We start from the raw sequence: 22,673 nt of genomic DNA, 5'->3' as shown, positions 1-22,673 counted from the left end.
ATATCTTTGAGGTATTATTCGTTTATTTATACTAGCCAGTTAATACTTTCGGGTTTTGCGCAGTCGAGTATTTGAAGCCAGTAAAAGCTTAAGGATTTGTTTCCGGTTGATTTGTTGAAGCTTACACATGGATTCTTCTGTGATTTTCTGTGCAATAGGTTACAGTCATTTTAACCCTTCATATCTGTTTAGTATTTCGAGCCTGCCTCGTGAACGGCGGTGAAATTTACATGAATTTTCATGGAAAAAAATACTCTCGGACCGGGAATCGAACCACGAAACATGAGCATCGGTACAATTACCATAGGAATTATGAAACCTGGAAGAAATCTTTTTCACAAAATTGTTACGTATGTAAGTGAAATTTTAACCTTTCATCCTTAATATCTCGTTTATCTAGTTTGACATTTCACTAATATTGAATATTGTAATTGTACATATATTTTTATTGTAAATGTCTATTTATCCTTCTTCATATGTATTGAATGACGCTAACGAGGGGCTAGGTGAGAGAGGAGACGTTTTAGCCTCAACCTCGCCCGAATACAGGCATCTTTCTATCTATATATCTATCTATCGGTTGTAATCAATCAGTATGGATGGTTACCCAGCAATCGATATCACAACCCGAGTTTCATCACGGTGCTGACGATTTCTGAAGATTTCATCATGTGTTGTTGTTTATGCACGGCCTCTTTATTTGTATGTAATATTTCGAGTCTGTCGTGCGAACTGCAGTGACATTTACATGAATTACCGCGAGCGAAAATTTCCCTGGACCGGGAATCGAACCGCGGATCATGAGCCTCGTGCCATGGGAATTCAGGAACCCGTATAGCGCAGCTAGGAATTAAGGCTAGGGGGTTTTTAGGAGCAACTAAGAATGGGGGCTGTGGAATACAGGAGGTTTTACGGCTTTCTGAGGGATTTTTTATTAATCCTTGCACTATGCTATGAGAAATATGAATCCAATTTCGTAAAATCGGATTGAATTTTGAAATTTCTCGGAGTTCTGGAGGGAGGGGTTTATTCCCCAAACCCCCCTCTCCACGCCACTGCTCTACGCAAAGCCAAAGGTCCGTGGTTCGATTCCCGGTCAAGGGCAATTTTTTTCACGGCAAATCAAAATCATGTAAACCTTCATTTTTGGATCGGCGCAAAGCCTAACTGCTCACCTTCTTCAATAAGTAACTTTTACGCTGCCCCTTCTCGTCTTCATTTATTGACTTGGCATCGCGCTATTATCAATCGCAGTGAAAATTTTATTGGCAATCAAATCACAAAGTTTGATTTTTCTCTCCGCTTTGCGGAGGTCCAACCAAGTGGCTCTCATACTTAACCTTTTTAGGTTTTTTATACCTCTTTTCTTCCGTAGTATTTTCCCAATTTGTGTTACCCTCTTCGGCACGTAACGTTGCCTCAACAAATGAAACTTACAACTCAAAAATATTTTTTCGAATGAAGGCGTGTATTTCATGAGAGCACAAGTCAATTCTGTATTTTTTTTTAAATCTACCACAGCAATCAATTCGACTTTTCCCCATGGATAAATGCATTTCTATAAGTTGCATCCATTCGTGGAATAATATCGAAGCAACAGCTCCAGGAGCCCCAAAAATATACTCGCCAACTGTACAATACCTGTCAGGTGGACTTATGGGAGCTTTGGAATTTATAGCTTCAATTATTGATGAGTTTAAATTCAGGTTGCCAACGTAGTGTATGTGCGATCCCATTTTAGCACGTAGACCAACTGCCGTCTCTTTTAACTACGATGTCTCTGATCAAGTTCAATTATAAACGTGGTACCGTGTTGGTAATAGCCTCGTCGAATTTCTTTTTGGATATCACTCACTTGAGAGATGTTATTTTGAACCAGTCTATTATAGGATATTTCTGTGTGTGCCGTTTGTTTAAACGACGTATCACCTTGCGATATTTGCATAGCCCGTGCGTCTCACCCCGTACCTAAAGGCTAGCAGCTGAACTAACTGCTGAGAAGCCTCCGGTGCACGAAGAAGAACTGAGGCTTTGTGGGGAAAAACAAGTTTGTTCTTTAATTCTTTGTTTTGAAAATGTTTGCCCTAATGCTTTCCGGTCCCAGTGCGAACGGTTTTTAAATAGTTAATTCGCATCTTTCAATTCAAACCAAACACCTTTGGAATGCTGTCATTTTTCGGACGGCCTGCTTTCACGAGTCCAAGTTCTTTCATGTTTAACCAATTGAACGTCCCAGTTTAATCTGTATCCATGTTGATCATTTTGTTTCCCTTTATTGCCTGTTCTTTGTTATGGTGTATCAAAATGTCACATGCCACAGTTTAAAAAAATAATTCAAATGGCATGTTAACCAGCTACCCTGAGGCAAAGCAGGACACGAATATCTATATGTAAAAAGAGGGTGTCTGCACGTCTGTCCTGTATGCGTATCCATACGTCTGCACGGATTTTGACCAAAGTTAGTACATAGGTGCATCTCATGCTATCGAACCCCATAATGTTACTTTCGCTTGCGTCAGACGCGTGCGTCGTTTTCTCATTACCGTTTGTTAAGGGATGTCATACAACTTCTGCGGTTGTACATCCTGCCTGGTAGGCACACCACTGGACATTATCCAAGGGAAAGTTCCAAGGATACTATACTTAACTATGTATTAATTGTCTCGGTGCTAACCTTTTTGCATGTCTATTTTGGTCTTCGCACGTACGGAATCACGTAACGGAGTGGAGTAAAAACTGATCTCGTGCGTGGTCGTTTTTCCCATATCTTGCCATTCAATGTCTTGCGCTCGGGGTTTTATTTCAATTTTGAGTAAACTGTGGAATACATTTAGGGGGGAAGGAGTGGTGGTTATCATATATACCGTCACCGTACCTGCTTTGTCCTTTTGCCTAGAAATCCTACTATGAATTTCAAGTTCTTAGTTTCCTACTTCTTTTGGCACTATGCTTCCCGAGCAACGCCGGGTGACCTACTGGTGGTATATCAATGAATACTATCATGTTTGGTAGTGCTTAAGCGCATATCTCCTGCCCGACTGGTCGTTCGGATTACACGTGTAAAATTTATGCTATCATCTTGAAGGTTTCGGCGTAAGCTGAGTAGACCCTGTTCAACATTTTATTTTACCTCAAAAATGAAAACATATACAGCTGAGAAAGTAATATAAAGAGAAAACCATCAAATTTAATGTACAGGCAAATGTTGACAATTCTCAATTTTTTATACCCTGAAAAGTTCAAGACGATAGCAGAAGTTTAAAGGGTTTGAGTTATCCGTCACCATAAAAATACCGGACGAGCAGGAGGTATGCGTCATATTAAGCGCAGCCAGGTTTCATTGCATTTATCTATCTGCTATATTCATTTCATGCTTTGCCTTTGGACAGCTGGATTAAGTGAATATTATATCTTTCAACTTTTTTTATAACCTTACCTGGTAACTGGTCATACGTGGGGATAATTTTACTTTCTATTTTCAGAATACAGTTGTGACTCCTGTTATGATTAAGACTTCTGTAGTGTAAATATGTATCATTCTTGAATAACTTGGCCATTTTTATTCTGGTTTAAAAATGGTGGCATGTTCTTTATCTTCCAATAGTGACTATAAGTGGAGACAGTAACAGCGTACCTATGTTCAAGTTAGTTCGAATCTGCGTGTATTATACATGGAGCAGTGACCTTAAATTACGGAATCAAGGTTGGGAGTGTCATTTTGCTTCCTTAAATTCAGCTGACTCAGCACTTTTGACAACTACTACAAAAAAACTACAGATAATGAAAATTACTTTCTTCCATTTTTTTATTTTCAAACAATGAGTCACTCAATGGGCAAAGAAAATTTCAATAATTTCGACAGGCATTTAAATTCTGGGGTACTTAGCCGTTTCTGAAAATGTCTTCTTTACTACAGACGCTTATTGACGTCAATGTAAACTATGGTAACTTCAGCGTTTCAGTCTTTAATGATGATGAGATTTTAACTAATTAGAGTCAGTACTAATATAAGATATTATCGTTAGCCTTGTCGAAAACTGTCATAGTGAAAATGCGATGCGGAATGTCTGCACTTCTGTCAGCTTTTCTTATTTTGAAATAAGCAGTTCAATATAGGGGTCTTATCCCTATGACTTGGGCGGTATTTTTGGGCTTTCTCCTTACTTTTACATTACTCGCTCAAAGCTTTGCTATCACCTTGCAGTTTTGAGCATATATCTAAAATAGACCCTGGTCCCCACCTGGTCCCCATCTCAAATTTAAAGATCCTCAAATTTGAAAATTTTCCTCGGTAATTTCTCATGTGTATTTATTGTAAAAATAAATTATTTGCGTAATTTATTGTGTTTAAGAAACGGGGGAATACTGGCAGTGGTCTACTCAATGTACCCAGAAAATTGCAATGATAGCTCATGTTTTATATGAGTAACGTATCATTGTAGAAGACAAAATTCGACCTGTTGAGAGGGAAATAAGTGTCCTCTTAATATTCTCGCCATGAACGTTTTTTTCTGTGTTGGCCCCTCGGGTGGCACGTACCCATGTTGCTTATACGTAAATCCTCTCCGCGGAGGTGACGCTCAAGTTTAGAGTGTCATTTCAATTTGCGTTCACGGTTTGACTGTCTTACAGAGGAAGTAGTTTCTTGGCATTTTTCGAGAATGAATGGAAAACATTTTCACTGAATTTTGGTGTGAGTCCCCATTCATAAATCACCTCGGAACATCTGTGGTGCCATTTTCACGCGAGATTTCAAACATTTTAGCGCTCGTTGCCCCAGATACAAAGCGTGTGAACAAATCTGAACTTTCTTCAACTTTTCCCATTCATACATTCATTCTCTGGCAAGGGGAACAATTTTATTTGTTTTCCCCAATCTAATTTGGCTTTGTGGATTTCCACTATTTTTTAGTCAATGGCGCTTGTCCTTTATTTCATCTTTTTCGCATTATGCTGAGGTATCTAGTTTTAGAGCACCTTAAAACTGATATTTTTCCTCCTAAGGAATGCATTCATTGGCTCAGCTCCTTCATTTTGGTGATAATATGTTGTTTCTCTCGTCAAAATAGACTATAAATATGTATTATTTAAATTATTATTCAATGCTAGAATATATAACATTAGATATATATGCCACTAAATTACGTAAATCACAGCAAACATTGGGTTGTCTTTCGCGAAAAGGGAAGGAATATCAATATAACTACGTCTCACTGTATAGATTATTAGGTTATCAAATATTTAGGGTTTGAATAGGTCCTTTGGGCGTGATCACCATTGAGTTTTTACATACCTCACTTCAGTAGCTCTCGTTTATCAGAGGGTGAATGTGGAACTATTAGCAGGTATCGGGTTGAGTTTTATTTTGTATCGCGCATCTGATAAGTACGTATTTAGAGATGATTGAGAAAGCTCGGTGTAGATAGTGTGGATATGAATGCTTTGTTTTTTTGTCATCGGGGATTTTTCTTATGATTCCCTTCGTAATTAATCAATGACATTGCGCATCCAGGAAGTTTGGCTCTTAAGTACCTGGAATTTTGATCTCTTTAGTTACTTGGATTATTATTGGGAAAGTAGCAATGAATGGATGATTCATGCCTGAAATGATCCTTATAATTTGTCTCGTAGCTTTCCACGGCGTTTATTCAGATGTCTCTGTGGCTTCTGGGTTTCACCGCGTGAGATTTATCGTTGACAACAGTTTCACCTGAGGACGCCAATTGGAGTGACGGCGAAACTGTCTTAACCAAAAAATCTCACGCGGTGAAATCCAGAATAGAATATTTTATGGCGGAATTTATAATTAATTCTTGATAATGATACAGTGCATCGATATTAGTCAACGATTAAAATTTAAGTTGTAGAAAGCAAAGTTTGTTGTTTTTCCTGACTTAATATCATAATCGATGAATACAATGAAATTTGTAATTGCTTGATTTACAATCCCAGTCACCAACTTCGTTAGTTTTATGAAAATAAATTCGCTGGTAAGAAATGGGAGAAGATGCTTAAGATATTCTTCTATTAGATATTCCAAGCGAATGCGTTGCAATTAATTTGAGGAATTATACGTATCATTTTTGCGGTGAATGGCGATGTTGAAAATATTTTAGATTGCCTCTGCTTCGAAGTTTTGGAGAGAATTTTGAATCAAGCCACTGCACGTGCAGTTTTTTCGATCCACGTTATCGTAAGTTGGCGTCTGTCCGCTTTTCGCTCTCTCCTCTTCGGTCAGAAAATGACCCCGAGCGGGAACTGATAATTTCGTCACTTGTTATTCCGGAAATCACTATTTTTTGCCTATTCATTGGGTTAGTATCTTTCTCGCTCATTCAGCGATTGTAGAATCGTACATATTCGTTTTAATTTTTGCAGAAGTTGATATCTTTTAAGATGGCAAAGTGAAACCCACCAATTTGGATTTGCGTGCAGTTTGGTACGCATAGTTAGCTTACATATATGTTATACAAATATATCGGATATTATATATTTCTGGCCGTTATCTTGAGCCGTTACAGAACGCGATCAATCCTTATTTTCAGCCTAAAATAAAAAAATGCATCCGCGGCTGTCACGAATTCAGTTGGTACCTGACTGGCTTCCTTTAAGGTGAAGGTCACCCAGGTGAACCTGACGATAGAAGGCGCGACTGACAATAAGGCCCGTATTGTCAGTCGCGCCTTTCAGGCGACCTGACAATAATCAAGTACCGTTTGTACAGTGGCGGATGCATATGGGGGGCGCACGCCCCCCCCCCTTGCAGGGCCGCCCACATTGCCGTACATTTCATAACCACAGTTATAACTTTTTTTACCTTGTTTAATTTATCCTAAAGTGATTGTAGGAAAGGTGTGAATATTTCCATAGCGATGGATAATTTTCTGCAGAAATCAAATTGTATGTCAGATTTGTAGTAATCCCATTATGAAGGGTAATTAAAACCTTGAAAATATAAATATTACTTTTTTTATAAGTCCACAACTTCAGTCAAAAATTACTTTGTACACTCTGTAAATACTGAGTCTCAATATTATGGCTGCTATCATTGAGAAGGCAAGAAAATTTCGAGAATTTACTTCGGGGAGTGCGGGCTTTGCATTGCAACTACTTGTTACTGGCAATCCTGGATCCAACCTTTGAGATATCTTGTTTTTTTATTCAAAACCTGTGATATTATTTCTCCTGCAATGCCTAAGCCTAGAATTTTATTTAGGATTATTTTTCTTTAATTTATTATTTTACACTCAATATTTCACAATTTCCAGCATCGAGAAGACTGTGAAATTGCAATCCCGAATTTCAGTACGACTTAAGAGGAGCCAGTGAGTTAGAACGGAGTAACCCCTCAAGTTTTGTCAAGTACTGTGGTGGTGGTGAACTCGAAGTAGTTCTCTTATCTAGCAACTCCTTCAAATAAATAATGAAATAAAATGCCAAGAGTGAAGGCTGAACGTTTGCAATAGTCTTCGATAAAAATATTTAATACGTGGGAATGAAACGGAAGATAAACTACTAAGAACTTGTATTACGCATTTCGTTGTTACATGACGCTTGTTTTTATTTGATGGGGGTAATCAGAGCGATAGCCGCAGCAATCGCTAGGGATTGATTATGCTCTTTAAAGGGACGTATTCTGTATCGACCGTTTGTACAGTGGCGGATGCATATGGGGGGCGCACGCCCCCCCCCCTTGCAGGGCCGCCCACATTGCCGTACATTGCATAACCACAGTAATAACTTTTTTTACCTCATAAGATGGCATGGTATTTTCTTTTATACGTGTATAATCAACCTAAATAAAACTTTCTTCAAGTTTGCATGTTACTTGATTATCTTTTTATAACGATAAAAGTAAAGGTAGCTCAAGGTATCTTTAGCGTCCTCCCCCATGAGTTTTTTCTCTGTCCGCTACTGCGTTGGTATAATGTAATTTTTCGCGATGATTTAATCGCTTAAAATTAACGTTGTGATCTTGAAATTTTCAGTGTGAACAAAGTAGAATTTTGTCAACATACCCGTGTGTCTCAAATAGGAAAATCTTAAAGCCGAGAATTATGGAGATAAAAATGTCAATTTAGAATCGGGCAAATGTTCACAAGGGTTTTCTTTGTGCATTTATCGTTAAATTTTCAAGATTAAAACGTAAGAAAGTGAATTCCCCAAGACTGCACTCTTGACTGGACGAAAAAGAGGGGGAGCAGGAAAGGATAGGGCGTTGCGAAGTTTGGAAGGACGCCAGGGGGGTGAAATGCAGCAATTTAAACTTAAAACATCAAAACACGCGTATACGTTCAACCTCACTCACTCACCTAGGAGATTTGGTGAGGGGACATATACACGTACAAGCTCACTCACTCACGTAGCTAATATACTAGATGAGTGTGTGAGCTTGTACGTACGCGTCTGTCATTGTGTTTTTAGTTAAAGTTTCTCTATTTCACCTCATTGACGTTCTTACTAACTTTCTAACGCACTTTTCTTCCCTTTCCTCCCCCTTCCTTTGTCGCTCGGTGAAGATTACGACCTTTGGGAATTCGTTTTCTTTCAACTGTTTAACGGCCGTAGAACGTTCATTTAATTATATTATATTCTAAGTTTCAAACAAGTAATTCGACATTGAAAAGGGCCGTTTGAGCAGGAGTGGTGCGTTTGCTTAGCTATTATCATAGTTTCAGGAATCATTGACTTGTTTGTACTTCAGACAGAAATGTCTTGGTTCACCCTTCCGCTGCAGATGCATTAGTAGCTTAGCTTGACCCGAGGAGGGGAGCAGATTGATGACCCAGTAGTGGCTTTTGTTGGAGTGGTGCCATCTCACATCCTTCGTCCTCTCCGTAATGATCCCTCACTGTCCTAATTTAGTACTCATCCCTCATCTAGGAGATACTAGTGATTGTTGTTCAGATTTCCATCGAAATTGCTCTACATACTAAGGTAACTTCAAAACACGTACTTTTTTGGCGGTAAGGGGTCATTCATTAATTACGTGTGGCGTTTGGAGGGGAAGAGGGGGTCAAGGCGATTCTCTCTTAGTTGGGGGAAGAGAAGGTCCTGGTAACTATCTCGTAAAGAATATGAGCTACATAGATATCTCTTCTACAAGTTGGAATTCGAGGGTTTGATGAAACCGACTCTCGCGTTTATTGTTAGTAACAATACCGTGTTATCTGGGATGGGGTTGTAGTTATATTAAAATTGATATTTACATTTGAACATTCAGAGGGAAACTAACAATCAATCTACATTTTAGAATTACTTCGCCGATCCAGCCGTCATCAATTCAATTTGTACTGCATTTCATCTACGTTGGTGGTGAATGAAATTTTTGTATTAATTCCAATGTTTGTGCGGAGTTTTGCCTCATAATTATATCGAATGGCAGTTCTAGCTGCGATAGACGATCTTTGTTTCCATCCTTATCTTGCAAGTTCAAGTTTCGTAATCCAGTTTATGTAGCATGCTTCCTTAAATCAAACAGCTGTCCGTGGTGTGAGATACCAATATATCCATTTTCGAATATTTTGCTTTTGAGTAAAGTCAGACCAGTTATATCATATTTATGAGTTTGTTAGTGACGCGGTTGAAAATTCCTTATTCAATAGTTGCCCAACTGTCGAATTGGGACTTATACCGAAAGTTGTTAAATTATCATGCTCATTTTGTGAAACTTTGAACCGGTAGTGCTAACCTGAAATCTACCTTTAAAGTATGCATGGGATTAATCGTTAAAAGAAGTGCTCTTACAGTATTTGAATGAATAGCTGTGAACGTACCCCTTCACTGCTTCGGATCGAAATTGTGGATTTCCTGTTCTCTTCGTATATCAATTTGGCTTCTAGAAGTGATTTGGTTATAATTGTTAAATCGATTGTTTATATTCGCTCTTTGTGCTGATTGAGTGGATGTTATGGCTGCAATCCATATTGACACTGTTTGACCATTAATGATAGCGCAACTGGGGCAGGAAAAGCTTTTGCTTGTGTCTTGGAGATGTATGAATACTGCAGTAACGAAATTTTGGGAAAAAAGAGCATAATCACACAATCTTTTTGGCAATTTCAAAATGAAAAGGTTATTAGCTACATTATTTAACTTAACATTACTATCATGCGTGGAATTTTGTGACTAAGATTTAATTAAAAATTAGAACTTGCTCTTGACGCGCAATTTCACTGGCTGATATTTTTAAAATACCTGGTTTGCGAGCTACTAATTAAGATTTGTTTGACTAGCCAATGCGTCAGGAACTATGTAGAACGAAATTAGGCGTTAATGAAATTCGCAGATTTGCGAAAATTAAGATGGAGATAATCCGCTTCGCCTGGATTCAAATCAGATCCTAGGCTTATTGTTCCCCGAATGTCCCATCGCTCCTGTCTTTTACCGAGGAATGATCCGTTACGGCTGTTGGATTAGATGTTTGAAGTGAAGTTTGATGTCAGTTCTACCGTGTACCACCATAATCTCTCAGTCTCAGATTAGATAAATCTGCCACTCCTTTGTGGTATCTGCCTTGGAAATCTAGAGGAAGGCTACTAGAGGAGATGGCCATGCCATTATCTTTTCGACGTTCCGTGTGAAGCTTTCAACATTCCGTTACTCCTGGGCAGAAAAGATGCCTGGATAGTGTGATGTATGAGCTCTAGTCTTTCTACATTGGGGTCTTGAATTACATTCCCAATTCCTGTGGAAATATTTGCCAAAGCAGACGTGAGAGAGTTCATTGCACTCCTTCTTATTTTCACCGAACGGAATTCGTGGAATACTTGATGCGCCTTTACATATGATAAATTCAGGTTTTCTTCCTAACCATCGTTCTTGTTCTAAAGGCCTGTTTACACGATACATTAACACCTACGAGTTAATGTCTGTTTGCGTGAATGATTTTGGTGGACCGGAACGGAACATGTACGAATGCATGAACCAAATTAGAACAGGTTCTATTTTCTGTGCATGCATTCGCACAAGTTGGGTGGTTACACGGTGCATTTTGGTGTTCATTTTCGCGTTCATACATTCAGACATTGACCCGTACGTGTTAATTTACCATGTAAACAGGCCTTAAAGGTAAGTGTCTTGCTACAATAACCGCGTATCCTTGTTCATTTCCGATGCTTTATTTGGAGCATATGATGTCATAACCAAACTCATACCATGCTTATTGTTTTTTAAGTATGCCATTATGAGTCTGCCCCATAGTTTTTTCCCTACCTTTTAGATCTGGAATGTTTTTTACGAGGATCCATTATGCACAATATAACAAATTGTTTCGTTTCTCCCTCTTCAAATTCTTTCAACAGTGGTGTACTTTCATTAGATGCGGTTTATGGTTGATGCTTTTAGATGGAGTTCACTGCTTTTCGTGGTGCCTGAGGAGGTATGCAATCTTTTATCGCGAAACGGGATATCGGCAGACCTCCCTCGGCAAGCTAAAATGCAGGAAAGACAGGAATTTTCCAGCTAAAACTGCCGAGGCATTTTTACTGTTTTTGCAGTAGGTCAGGAAAAAAATTAGGTTTCAAAAACAACTAAAGGTACCTATATATTCAAAAACTTTAAGAAATCTCTATTATATGTGGTATCACCTTTTTAATGTATTATTTGACGAATTTTTGGTAATATGAGTTAATTTTTTATAATTAGGAGAAAATAGTTAATATTAAAACCAAATGAATACTGACTATTGAATTATTAGTGAACTATCAGCATCTAAGAGAGACATAGCAGGAAGAGCGCTTTCGCGCTCCTGGCAGTTTTCGCGAGAGATAGGAGCGCGATAGCGCTCCCCGGCGCTCTAAGGGTTAAGTAATACTAAGTCCCCTTCACGATCCTTAATCTATTATAGTTCTATCTTTAAGGCTAGTTCTGGCTTTTGTGACATGTCATATGTTTTTATGTCTTTTCCTACTTTTTCGTTCTTCTCAGCTGGTTGCTATTGTTTTCATCCATGCCCTCATTTCCATCGCCTCTACCATCGTTCTTTCCGCTTTCCTTATTGTATATATCTCGCATCTATGTAACAATACGTGTTACGTAGTTTTCACGAGCATTTCTCTCTAGTCAGGTACGTACGCAGGTCCCCCCAAATTTCTCCTAGTAAAGTCGTCGTTTGTTATCAGCAGACATTATGAAATGCGACTGTATCTAAAAATGGATGTCAAACAATAGGTGCTCCTGGATTAGTGGTCTCCTCATCAGATATATCGTGGATGATCGCCACAAGGAAAAAAATTTCGGAGGACGACTGAAGCCCCCAAATAACCCCCTCCCCCTTGGCTAGGTGCCCTCCCCTTCTGGAAACAGTTTAGGATTCGTGTCCGTCTCCAGTGGCGTAGCCAGGGTGGGGGTCCGGACTCTCCCCCCGAAATATAAAAACACAATCATTTTCCTTCATAAAAGAAAACAAAATATTGAAAATTCATGAATTTACTAAATATTTCTTTAACAAATGAAGTTTTTTCGATTGTGAATAGTGTTAAAATTGCTTTAAAGTCCATTACTTAGTACCGTGTTTTAAAAATTTACCCCCCTGGTTTTGGACCCCCCGAACGAAATACCCACTGTCCGTCTCCATACAAATTCTATAACGAGAGCTTTCCTCCCACTGACCTGCCATATTCATCATAACTGGTTTACAATCCTCAGGTTGAAGTCAACTTTTTGCGGAGAGATGTCGTGGAACAACATATCACAATGTTCAACAGTGATGTCGTATTGCCCACAATTTTATTTTAACAGATTTCTCGAAGTGTTTCGATTGTTACACAATCATCAGCAGGTACTATATCTTTATTGACCATTAAATCCTAAAATTGAAAGTCCGAATCTCGAGTATTACTGCCCCTAAGCAAGTTTCTTATATTAAGCCTTTTCAGAACTTAAATTAAGCCTAATTTCTGATGACATTTTTATCATCATCATTAGTCAACAATCATAAGATTGGTTTGACGCAGCTCTCCGCTCAATTTTCCGATCAGCTAATCTTCTCATACTGCAATATTATCTAGGCGTGTGGCGTTTTAGTTCCGCTCTACGTAACGGATAATGTTTAGGAGACTTGGGAATGGCGTCCGTCGAGAATCGCCCTTGGGAAGTGAAGGGGAGCGCGGGGCTTCGAATGTGGGAAGTGAGAGGTTTTGAGGCGGGGAAACGAGAGCGAGTGAAAGGCTTTTATATCGAAGGCAGTCGCCAACAGGTCAGCCGACGCGACGGACCCGCTCCACTACCTTTGATCGTCAGCAACAACCGCCCGTGGTGTGCCCTTCCCTCGTTACCAACCCGCGCGGATGCATGTCCTGCAATTGCATACGTACTCCTGTCGGCGGCCAACTAAGGGGGCAATTTCGTCGCCGAATCAAGAGCTATATAGCTGTGAGCTTCCCCGCGGCGCGAGCGCTTGCTTTTATCAGTGTCCGGCCGTCACGGCTGTTAAGCTGTCGCGTCTTGAAGGGACGTTGTGGCGTCTCCGGTATCCGCCCAGCCCAGTGATTTCCACTTCTTGTTGGTTCACTGCCCTTCCTCTCGCATGAAGTGAAAGCATTGAAGTGTTCCTTGTGCATTCAGTGGATCGCAAACCTTGGCCGTGTACGTGTGGGAAGGATATATAGACCGACTGTTTTGTGCGAGTTTGCCCCGGAAAATTATCTCCGCGAGGAATTATTTGTGATAAAGTGATTATTGGTTTATGGATATAGACACCTATAATGTGCTCTGCTCTTCTTTGAAGTTGGCTTCTTTCCCGGTTCCATAGCATCTCTGTCAGTTTAGGTGAAATGATTGCCTAGGATTACTAGCACCGAAAACTATTTTGGCCGTCATGAGGTAATCTATTTCTTATTCTGATATTGTGAATGGCGAATTTAATTAATATGCAATGTATCTGCTTGGTTACATTATAAATCTTCAATCTCTCTGGTCACCTATTTAAATATCTGGTGATTGAATGAAACGTTGAAACTTTTATTTCAATGTTTAAAATATGGGATTGTGAAAAATCCAAAATTCTTGCACGTAGTTTGTTTGAGTCTTACCCTTTTTAAAATTCCAGTAATGAAGTTCTACCTAAGTGTATTTTATGGAGCAGTACATTTTCAATTCAAGTCATGGTATAATTGCAGCTTTTGATGTTTTTTTGCACAGTTCTTGACATAGTGAAGGGTAATCTAATTTTAGGAGTGAAAATAATTTTGATAAAGTTTATATTTCCTTATTTTTGATCGTTTAATAATCATTATGCAAACTTTTATTGACAGAAAAAGCTGCATTCATAACTAAGTGTTGCTGCATTTACGTTGCTTTTTAGCTAATTATTCTTCGGTAACTTGGGGTGATGATTGAAGTGATAGCTGAAAAAGTAATAGGAGGCTTAATGTCCGATAATATTTAACCCTTGGGCTGCGGAAGTACACGATTGTAGCTGCAAGTCAGTGCAGAAAAGACCCCCTGTGCAGGAGGCACCCCCTTCCACAAGGGCTGGTCGGGTAGAGTTAAGCCCCTTAGCGATTCCTTTTGGTGAGGGAATGTGCCAAAGTGTAAGAATTCCAAGTAGCAATAAGCATTTTGGGTAAATGCTGCAGTCAGTGTGCAAAACGTATAAAAACGTTCCCACACTTTAAGGGTTAAGAGAAGCATAGAATTTTAGCTACAAATTTCTTTCAAAAAAATGTATCCCGTTGATAAAGAATTTAGTTCTTTCCTGGCAAACAAACGAGATGTTTTCTTAATGTGTTTCAGACTGGGTCAGGTCTTCTGTTGCCAACATTTAAATGGGTTTGTCTGTCATTGTCCACAAGGCATTGATGCCAGGTTGCATTTTCTTACCTATATATATGAATCCAAACCGCCAGTTCTGAGTCAGGTGGCTCCTGATTGGCTGGTGTCACTCTCCCTCTTTGCTTCTCTAATTTTCTGAAGGATAGGCTTCTACGATTGGCTGAGTGTGTATCCAGAATCTATATTGAATTTCTTTTCCTTCATTTGGATCCCAATGGCTTCTTTTGCCTATCTATATCAATATCCGTCTACACTACAGATCAATTCCATCTTGTCAAACCATATACATCCATATATGGAGGTATTGTGTTTGGCTATGCTCAGCGATGACTGATTTTTCAGGATAACTTAGCCTAATACCCAGGTTATATTCTTTCACTCTAGCTTCAATAGCTTAGTCATTGACTGTTCGGAAACATATATAAAGGCAAGAAAATCCAAACTGACATCGGTACCCTGAGGATGATGGCAGAGTTAGCCATTGAAATGTTGGCAGCAGAAGACCTGACCCAGTTGCATACCCGAGAAGAATTCAATATTCCATCTCTCAATTCAAAATCTAGGTATATGTCTAGGTGTTTTAAAACTTCGACTTCCTGCAGATGGAATTGATATCATTTCGGTTGGATTTAAAATCTCCAAATAACAAATACACCAATGCCTAACTTAAGGATTATGAGTCAAAAAATAAGAAGCATTTTTCCAATGTTCCTAATGCAAATAATGATGACTTAAATGGAACAATCAGTGAAAGTGGTTGAGTTGTGCATTACTGATAAAATAACTTTTTCCAAAAAGGAAGAATTACTCATTAAGTAACTGTTGATAGGGATCTAATAACTCTTACTTGATCACTGTCTATATCTTATGCTAAGTGCAAGTAGGATAAGCCATGGCCTTAACTAAAATATATTTTATTCGCTGAGGGGATACATATTTGGGGAATTGGATGCACTTCAGGCTGAATCCCTAAAATTCTGTGGTGGATTAGAATCCTTAGAATCTCTCTGCTTGGCATGTCTTTGGAGGTATTATCCTGTATTCTTTGGAATTTTACTCTATAGATACTTATTATTTTAAAATTGTAATGTGAGAGTAGAGTTTTGATTCTATGAAATTGATGAAGCCATTTATTATGTGACTTCTAGGGGTTAAGTATGGGAGCAGCAGGGAAATTTTGATCTGGTTATGTCAATGACTTACAAATTAAAAAATTTTAATTCTCTAAAATTGCTCACTTGTATAGGTTTTTATCCAGTTCATCAACTAAGCACAGATTTTTATTTTATCATATCTTGCTTGCAATACAGATTTAGGAGATATAAATGCATGTATTGCTGGGGAAATTATTGAATGCTTTTGCATTTTTCCTCTGATTTATTTTTAATGCAAATGTTTCCTTCATTACAGTTTAATGGCGAGCAACACCAGGTACAAAGTCCTGCAGGATGAAACAGACAGTTTGGATGCAGCTACTGTGATATTAGGAGTTCATGGCATGACCTGCAATTCATGTGTTCAAAGTATAGAGGGAAAAATTAAAGATGAAACTGGAGTGCAAAGCATTAAGGTGAGATGAATTACCTAAGCTGTCTTGTTTGTGCAAATTTCAGCATATTTTGTAAAAGTAATGTGAAACCTGCCCAAACAGCTACCTCTATAAAGCGTTCACCTTTGTTCGTGACTGCTTGTGTCTGGAACCTAAAATATTTCCTTTGTAAGCAATTTAAATTCCGTTTCTTTTCTGCAGCAATGGCTAGGGGTTGTATTAGTAGCTAGTGAAAACCCCTAACTAGCTAGCAGTTGGTCCATGGTTGTACCACACTAGTAAGCTGTAGGCGCCAGATGTGATGCTAAACATTTCATTTTTCCTAAGATGATCTTGTGAAGCCACATATAAGCAATCAGCCATTGACCTTGTTTTCGATAAAACACCTTTGGAATATCAACTGATGATTACTGTCTTATTGTATGGAAACTATATGAGTCACGGTAATATGAGTGTTGTATTCTTAATTCCTGATCATACCAATTTTTTGACTGCGTGATTTTCTATAAGAACTCACACTCTGTGGCCTGAAACCACTATTGTTTCATTTATACTGTTGTAACTTTGGAAAAACTTATGAAATGTATAACAATGGCCGTGGTATACTTGTAAGATACAAAGCACCGACAGACAATGACCATGTTGTGCAGAAGGCAGAGTGAGTACCTTGCCTGAATTCCTCATCCTGGATAACAGCTTTAATAATTTGTTTTAATTAAGACCTTTAAAGCAAAGTAAGAACAAAATTTTTACCAATTGGTCAGCATAGCCTCTTGTTTTGCATAATTCCTTATGATGTGGTTGGCTCATTAAGACTCTTCAAATTAATACCCAAAAAATTTCAGGTCTGCCAGAATGAATAGTTCAGAGAGAAAAAATGGTGATATGTAGACATAGGTACTGTCATGATTTTCTGCATTAATTTCCGGGAAACTGATACAAGTACCTTATTAAGAACCAAAGAAAACAGGAGTTTTTAAAGATCTTGATTAGTTATTTTTGGGCATCATATAGTAAGCCATTATGAATTCATTTTACATGTACATTTGAATTCGATCTACAAGACTCATGGGAATAAAATCAAAGAGTGAATATGGAGAAGTGGATTTATTTTCATGGAAACTTTTAAATTTATCCTTAATATTTAACTTAAGCTCTCCACAGTGGAGTTGTTGATAGTATTTCTTATTATTTCCTACATTCTCCCTACCATATTAGGAGTTGGACAAGGTCTTGGGAGAGAAATCTCCCAAACTCATTTCAAATGTACCCAACTAGCTTTTTTTTGTTCAAGATAAAGTTTAATTATTTACTTTTCTCATTGCATTTAAAATATTTTCATGGCTTACCTTATTGCTGCTCATTCTTGAAAACTTGCATCTCTCACATTTATGTATATTCTAATGTCATCTGAAGTAGGTAATTTCGGGTAATGAAATTGAAGGTAAAAGGCAGACTGTTGTAATTTGTTCATGATTTCTTAAGTGCAGCATTGTTTCAGGAAATGATCAGATAAATTATGTGTGTGGTAAGAGTGGAAAATAGGGTGAGAAAATGCAGTGCAAAGTTTTTGAATATAAGGAAGATCGCTTTGTGTAAAATTGAACTGATAAGCAAGGTGATTTTTTTGTTTTCAATGAAGGCTTAAGGTGAAGTGGTCACCCTTACCTCTCTCCTTGATAAGGAAACCAGTAGAATTATTGCTGTATTGACAACTATAATTTTTGTGCCCAATTTTGCATAATTTTGTTATTTCTTTTTAGCTGGCTAATTTTGTGGTATTTCATACTTTCAACTATTGGTAATGCCTGCAAGAATAATAGTGATTCATTAATTTTTTGTTAAATTTCAAATCTTAGAGGACATACATTTCTTTTACGTCTCTTCAGTCCGACATTCAATGCAGTGAACTTCTAAATTCGAAAATGAATTCCAGGTCAGCTTGTCAGAGAAGAATGCTACAATCAGTTATGATCCATCGGTAACAACTCCGGAAAAACTGAGAGAAGCCATAGAAGACATGGGATTTGAAGCAATTTTGCCCTCAGTTGCCAATCAACCGTTGGATGTAAGAATAAGTATAGAAGGCATGACCTGTGGCAGCTGTGTACGGAGTATAGAGGGACGCCTTATGGAAACTAAAGGTGTTCTTTCAGCATCAGTTTCGCTGGAAGAAAGAATGGCCACAGTTCGTTATGACCCAGCTGAAACATCACCCGAAGCTTTGTGCATTGTGATTGATAATGCTGGATTTCAAGCTTCGTTGCATCAGTCAGACCAAAGATCAGACAATACTGATGGGAAGACTGCACAAGACTCTGTCATTAAAGTGAAATTGAAGAGGAGGGACAGCTTTTCTGTGAGTTCATTGTGTTTTTGGTGCCATTTCCTGTATTTAGTGAAGTGTTCTTGTATCATTGTAGCTACATAATTATATATGCATTTGGGTATTGTGGCTGTGGCTATTCAAGAGGAAAGGTAAGGTGTTTCATATTTTAAAAAGTCCCGATAAACCTCACATAAAATCACTAGGGGCTGCTAAAACTTATTCACTCTACATACTTCAAATTTTTTTTCAGTTCACTGTTAGGGCTTTGAATTTGTTTCTGATGATGTTTACCTTTCCTCATATAATTTTCAAATTAAGATACATATTTTGGTCTCATTCTGCAAATGAATAATATTGGTTTCCAATATCCTTATGCATTTTTTGCTCTAGGCAATTCATTATTGTAATTATTTTTTTCTTTTCTTCAGACTAGTGTTTTAATTGAAGGCTATGATTCAGTTAGTGGTGATCTGAAATCAGCATTGTCATCTTTAAATGGAGTTTTGGATGTTAGATTAGCATGGAATGATTCAAATTACAATGAAGGAGATGCTTCAATCAATGTAAAGTCAGGTTTTCATGTATTGTCTAAAGATGTTGATGCCTGTGTAAAACCAATAGGATATGCAGCTAGTCTCAAAGATGTACCTGATATTACAAATGGTGAGTATTATTTTATTTGTTCTCCTTTTTAGGTCCATACTTTTTCTCTTTTCTAGTGGTACTTGTATTATCATAATTTCATAGAGTACATATACTAGTTTCATGAATTGAAACTTACTTGAATTTTTGTGTCTTGAATTTAAAAGTGTGAATGATTCTGTTCTTACTGTTAAAATTGACCATTAGCATTCGTCTAAACTGGGATTTCTATAACCAAATAATTTGTATATTATGAATACAATAATGGTGGGTAAGGAATCACAATCAGTGTCTTTCGTTTTCTTTAATGAAGGAAAGTACCCTATTGTCCCGTGTGATTGAACTCCTTGACCCTAGTTGGGGCCAGCTCTACAAATAATCAACTAATGTAATTGCAACTACCAATCTACTTGGTAATTAATGCATAGAGTAAATCAAGTCAGAATTGAGAGTCAACTAACAATACTATGGATATTATGATGCAAAAATAATGGGATTGGAGAGGTCTGCAATTGGATAGTCTGGAAAAACCGACCATCTGACTAATGAGTCCACAAATTTATATCAGATATCACCTACACTCCCTCCAGCTGTGGACCCCAATTATATTGATCCAAACAGCTTGGTAGTTAGGTCAAAAGTTTGCTGTGGCTGTTGGAAATAAAGTGGATTGCTTAATTCCATTGAGTTGTTGGCTTCAGTTGTTTCCTAATTTGATACTCTTAGGTTTAAAATAGTTTTCAGGTTGACTGAAGGGTCATTAGATCACAAAAATTGTCAGACTGCTTGTTAATCATTAGATTAGACTATATTTTTACCTTTTGTATGCATTAATATTTGAAATGGTCCCACAATGTACTATTATTCACTCATTTTCTAATGATTACTAGGTGTAGTTGGTGGATTCTTTAAGAAATCTTCAAAAATGGATGAGGCCAATTCAACATCCCAAAAAAACCTTTCCAAATGTTTCTTACAAGTAAAAGGAATGACATGCGCTTCATGTGTTGCGGCAATTGAAAAACACTGCAAGAAGATTTATGGTGAGTCTTTTTAATTCCTAATGTGCATATACTTATGTATCATCATCACATTATTTCTCAGTAATAATTTTGGGTGGATATGTTATAACTTTCAGATTCCAGATTGCCAAAATTTTCTCATACTGACTGAAAATTATTATTCACAGGAATACATGAAGTTTTGGTTGCATTGTTGGCAGCGAAAGCAGAAGTAAAATATGATGCATCAGTGATTACACCAACTGATATTGCTGCTTCAATTACCGATCTTGGTTTTCCTGCACAAGTTGTACTTGAACCAGGAACGGGAGAGGGAGAGGTTGAACTTAGGGTAAGTCTCTCAGTCTATGCATGGCCTTTTACCTCTCTCTTGAATAAAAGCAAAGAAATGCAAATTTGTTCTTCCGCGGGCATGGTATGAGGGTTATTTTTTCCACCTCTGATCGCACCAATTATTGATGCAGTAGTGAAAAACAAAAATTTTGATTGCTATGACTTAGGAGCAGTGTTACCTACCTTTTGATATTTTTGTAGACTTTGAACATAAAATCAGAATTGCTTGAGTAACTGTAATGGCCAATTTTTTTTAAGCTCTCTTCCTAGACAAATACCAGAAGTTTATCGGTGAAATTGGATGTGATGATGCCTTGACTCTTTTGAGGAGGAAACGTGAAATGTATTGTGTTTCAAGTCATGTCTTTATCTTGGAAGCTCTGATTCATGCTCTCACTCACTCATTGTGACTCAATTGGTGGTAATAAAAAAATAAATCTTGTAGAATGTAAAGGCACTGTAGTAAGATCAATGGATTTCTACCTGGGATGTGTAAAGGGGTGGGAGGCAAGGGGTTCCTTCCTCTCTCCATTAAAATGAGGATCTATGTGCCCTACCGTTTTGGACTAAATTTAAGGTTATCATTTTTATATTTTTTTAATTGCAGATAGGTGGAATGACGTGTGCTTCCTGTGTTAATAAAATTGAACGGGAAGTATCCCGTTTGCCTGGAGTGACACATGCGAGTGTTGCACTCACTACTCAAAAGGGCGTCTTCCGTTTTGATACAGAGGTGACTGGTATCAGAGATATTATTGAAGCCATAGTTGGTATGGGGTTTGAAGCATCTCCCATGTCTTCAAGGGACAAGTAAGTTTCATCTGTAAATTTATAGTATTGATGATTAAGATTTTTATTATGGTGGGTGGTACACATGATTTAATTTAGTTTATAATTAAGATATAACAGATTAAAATTTTTGAACTGGAAATGTAATCAGGGTTTTAATTCCTTCAGGTGGGAGAATGGGCATAGGTATTTGGATCAGCGTGAAGAAATAAGTCGATGGCGAAATGCATTTTTAATATCCTTGATTTTTGGACTGCCATGCATGGCTGTCATGATTTATTTTATGTACATAATGCCAGGACATGGATCTCATGAAGAAGTGTGCTGTATGCTGTTACCTGGGCTATCTTGGGAGAATTTTCTACTTTTCTTGTTCTCAACACCAGTTCAGGTCAGTGATATCATTTATTTAACGTAATCCATAGGATTTGTGGTGTTCAGATATGTGATGTGAAAAGTTGGAAATAATTTTTTTGGTTCAGTATAGTTATAAATAGTCGTGATTAAAGTTTTTAATAAAAATATTCAAATAGTTTGATATCTTCTGAACAGGATAAATGTCCGGATATTATACAAATTGTTTAATTTCATGGATTTTTGTCTGCCTTTCTGTGCTGTTCATCTCATACTTTTAAACCAAGACTCCTCTGAGTCACCTTCGAATGCTTTTTTTGTTAGGTCAGAATAAAGATTTGGGGATAAACAAATTTTGGCGTAAAACTTATAACTCTGTGCCTGAAACTCTATATAACAATAAAATGGTGTGCAAGCACTTATCTATTCCTCTCATTTCACATTATATGGACCAAAATAAATCCAATGAATGCAAGCAAACTCTTGTCTAAAACTTTTATGATGTCAGTAGCATCTTACTTTTTTGTTCCGCTGATAATTTACATTTTCAAATCAAATTGGGTTTTATTTGCTTTCCAGTTTTACTTCTTTTTTGTGCAATCCTTTGTGAAGCTATCTAGCGAAATAAAATAAAATGAAGAGAAAGCATGTTATTGGCTGAAGTGGAAGTCATGGAAAATTATTGTATTCTTTCCTCTGAAGAGATACAACTAAGCTTGCCAGAGAATAAAACGCATGGGCCATTATAGGACAATTAATGAATGAATATAATAATAATATACTTCTTATTCCCCAGTCAAAAAAGTGGTGTGGGGGTATGTTGCCCAAGCCTCTTTAATTAAACTCTTGAAAAACGTTAGTTTGACAAATGTTTCAGTAC

At 37.6% G+C, this 22,673-nt stretch overlaps 1 protein-coding gene across 7 annotated transcripts in view; it reads left to right on the top strand.

Annotated features, from left to right (window-relative positions):
- LOC124153705 (copper-transporting ATPase 1) overlaps nt 1–22,673 on the top strand; it is a 99,628-nt gene that overhangs the window by 57,407 nt on the left and 19,548 nt on the right. For 6 of the 7 annotated variants that reach the window (XM_046527025.1, XM_046527024.1, XM_046527031.1 and 3 more), the window contains 7 exons: nt 16,186–16,345; nt 18,261–18,683; nt 19,082–19,316; nt 20,186–20,338; nt 20,485–20,648; nt 21,258–21,460; nt 21,608–21,830. In XM_046527025.1, coding sequence (XP_046382981.1) covers nt 16,186–16,345; nt 18,261–18,683; nt 19,082–19,316; nt 20,186–20,338; nt 20,485–20,648; nt 21,258–21,460; nt 21,608–21,830 — 1,561 coding nt within the window. Of the gene's footprint in view, nt 1–13,179; nt 13,825–16,185; nt 16,346–18,260; nt 18,684–19,081; nt 19,317–20,185; nt 20,339–20,484; nt 20,649–21,257; nt 21,461–21,607; nt 21,831–22,673 lie in introns of those variants that run through there. The other variant, XM_046527029.1, reaches the window with a different exon arrangement.

Source organism: Ischnura elegans, chromosome 2 (assembly GCF_921293095.1).
Source record: "Ischnura elegans chromosome 2, ioIscEleg1.1, whole genome shotgun sequence".
Classification (NCBI taxonomy): domain Eukaryota; kingdom Metazoa; phylum Arthropoda; class Insecta; order Odonata; family Coenagrionidae; genus Ischnura; species Ischnura elegans.
The sequence above is the reverse complement of the archived record's forward strand: the minus strand, read 5'-3'. Positions and strand labels throughout refer to the sequence as shown.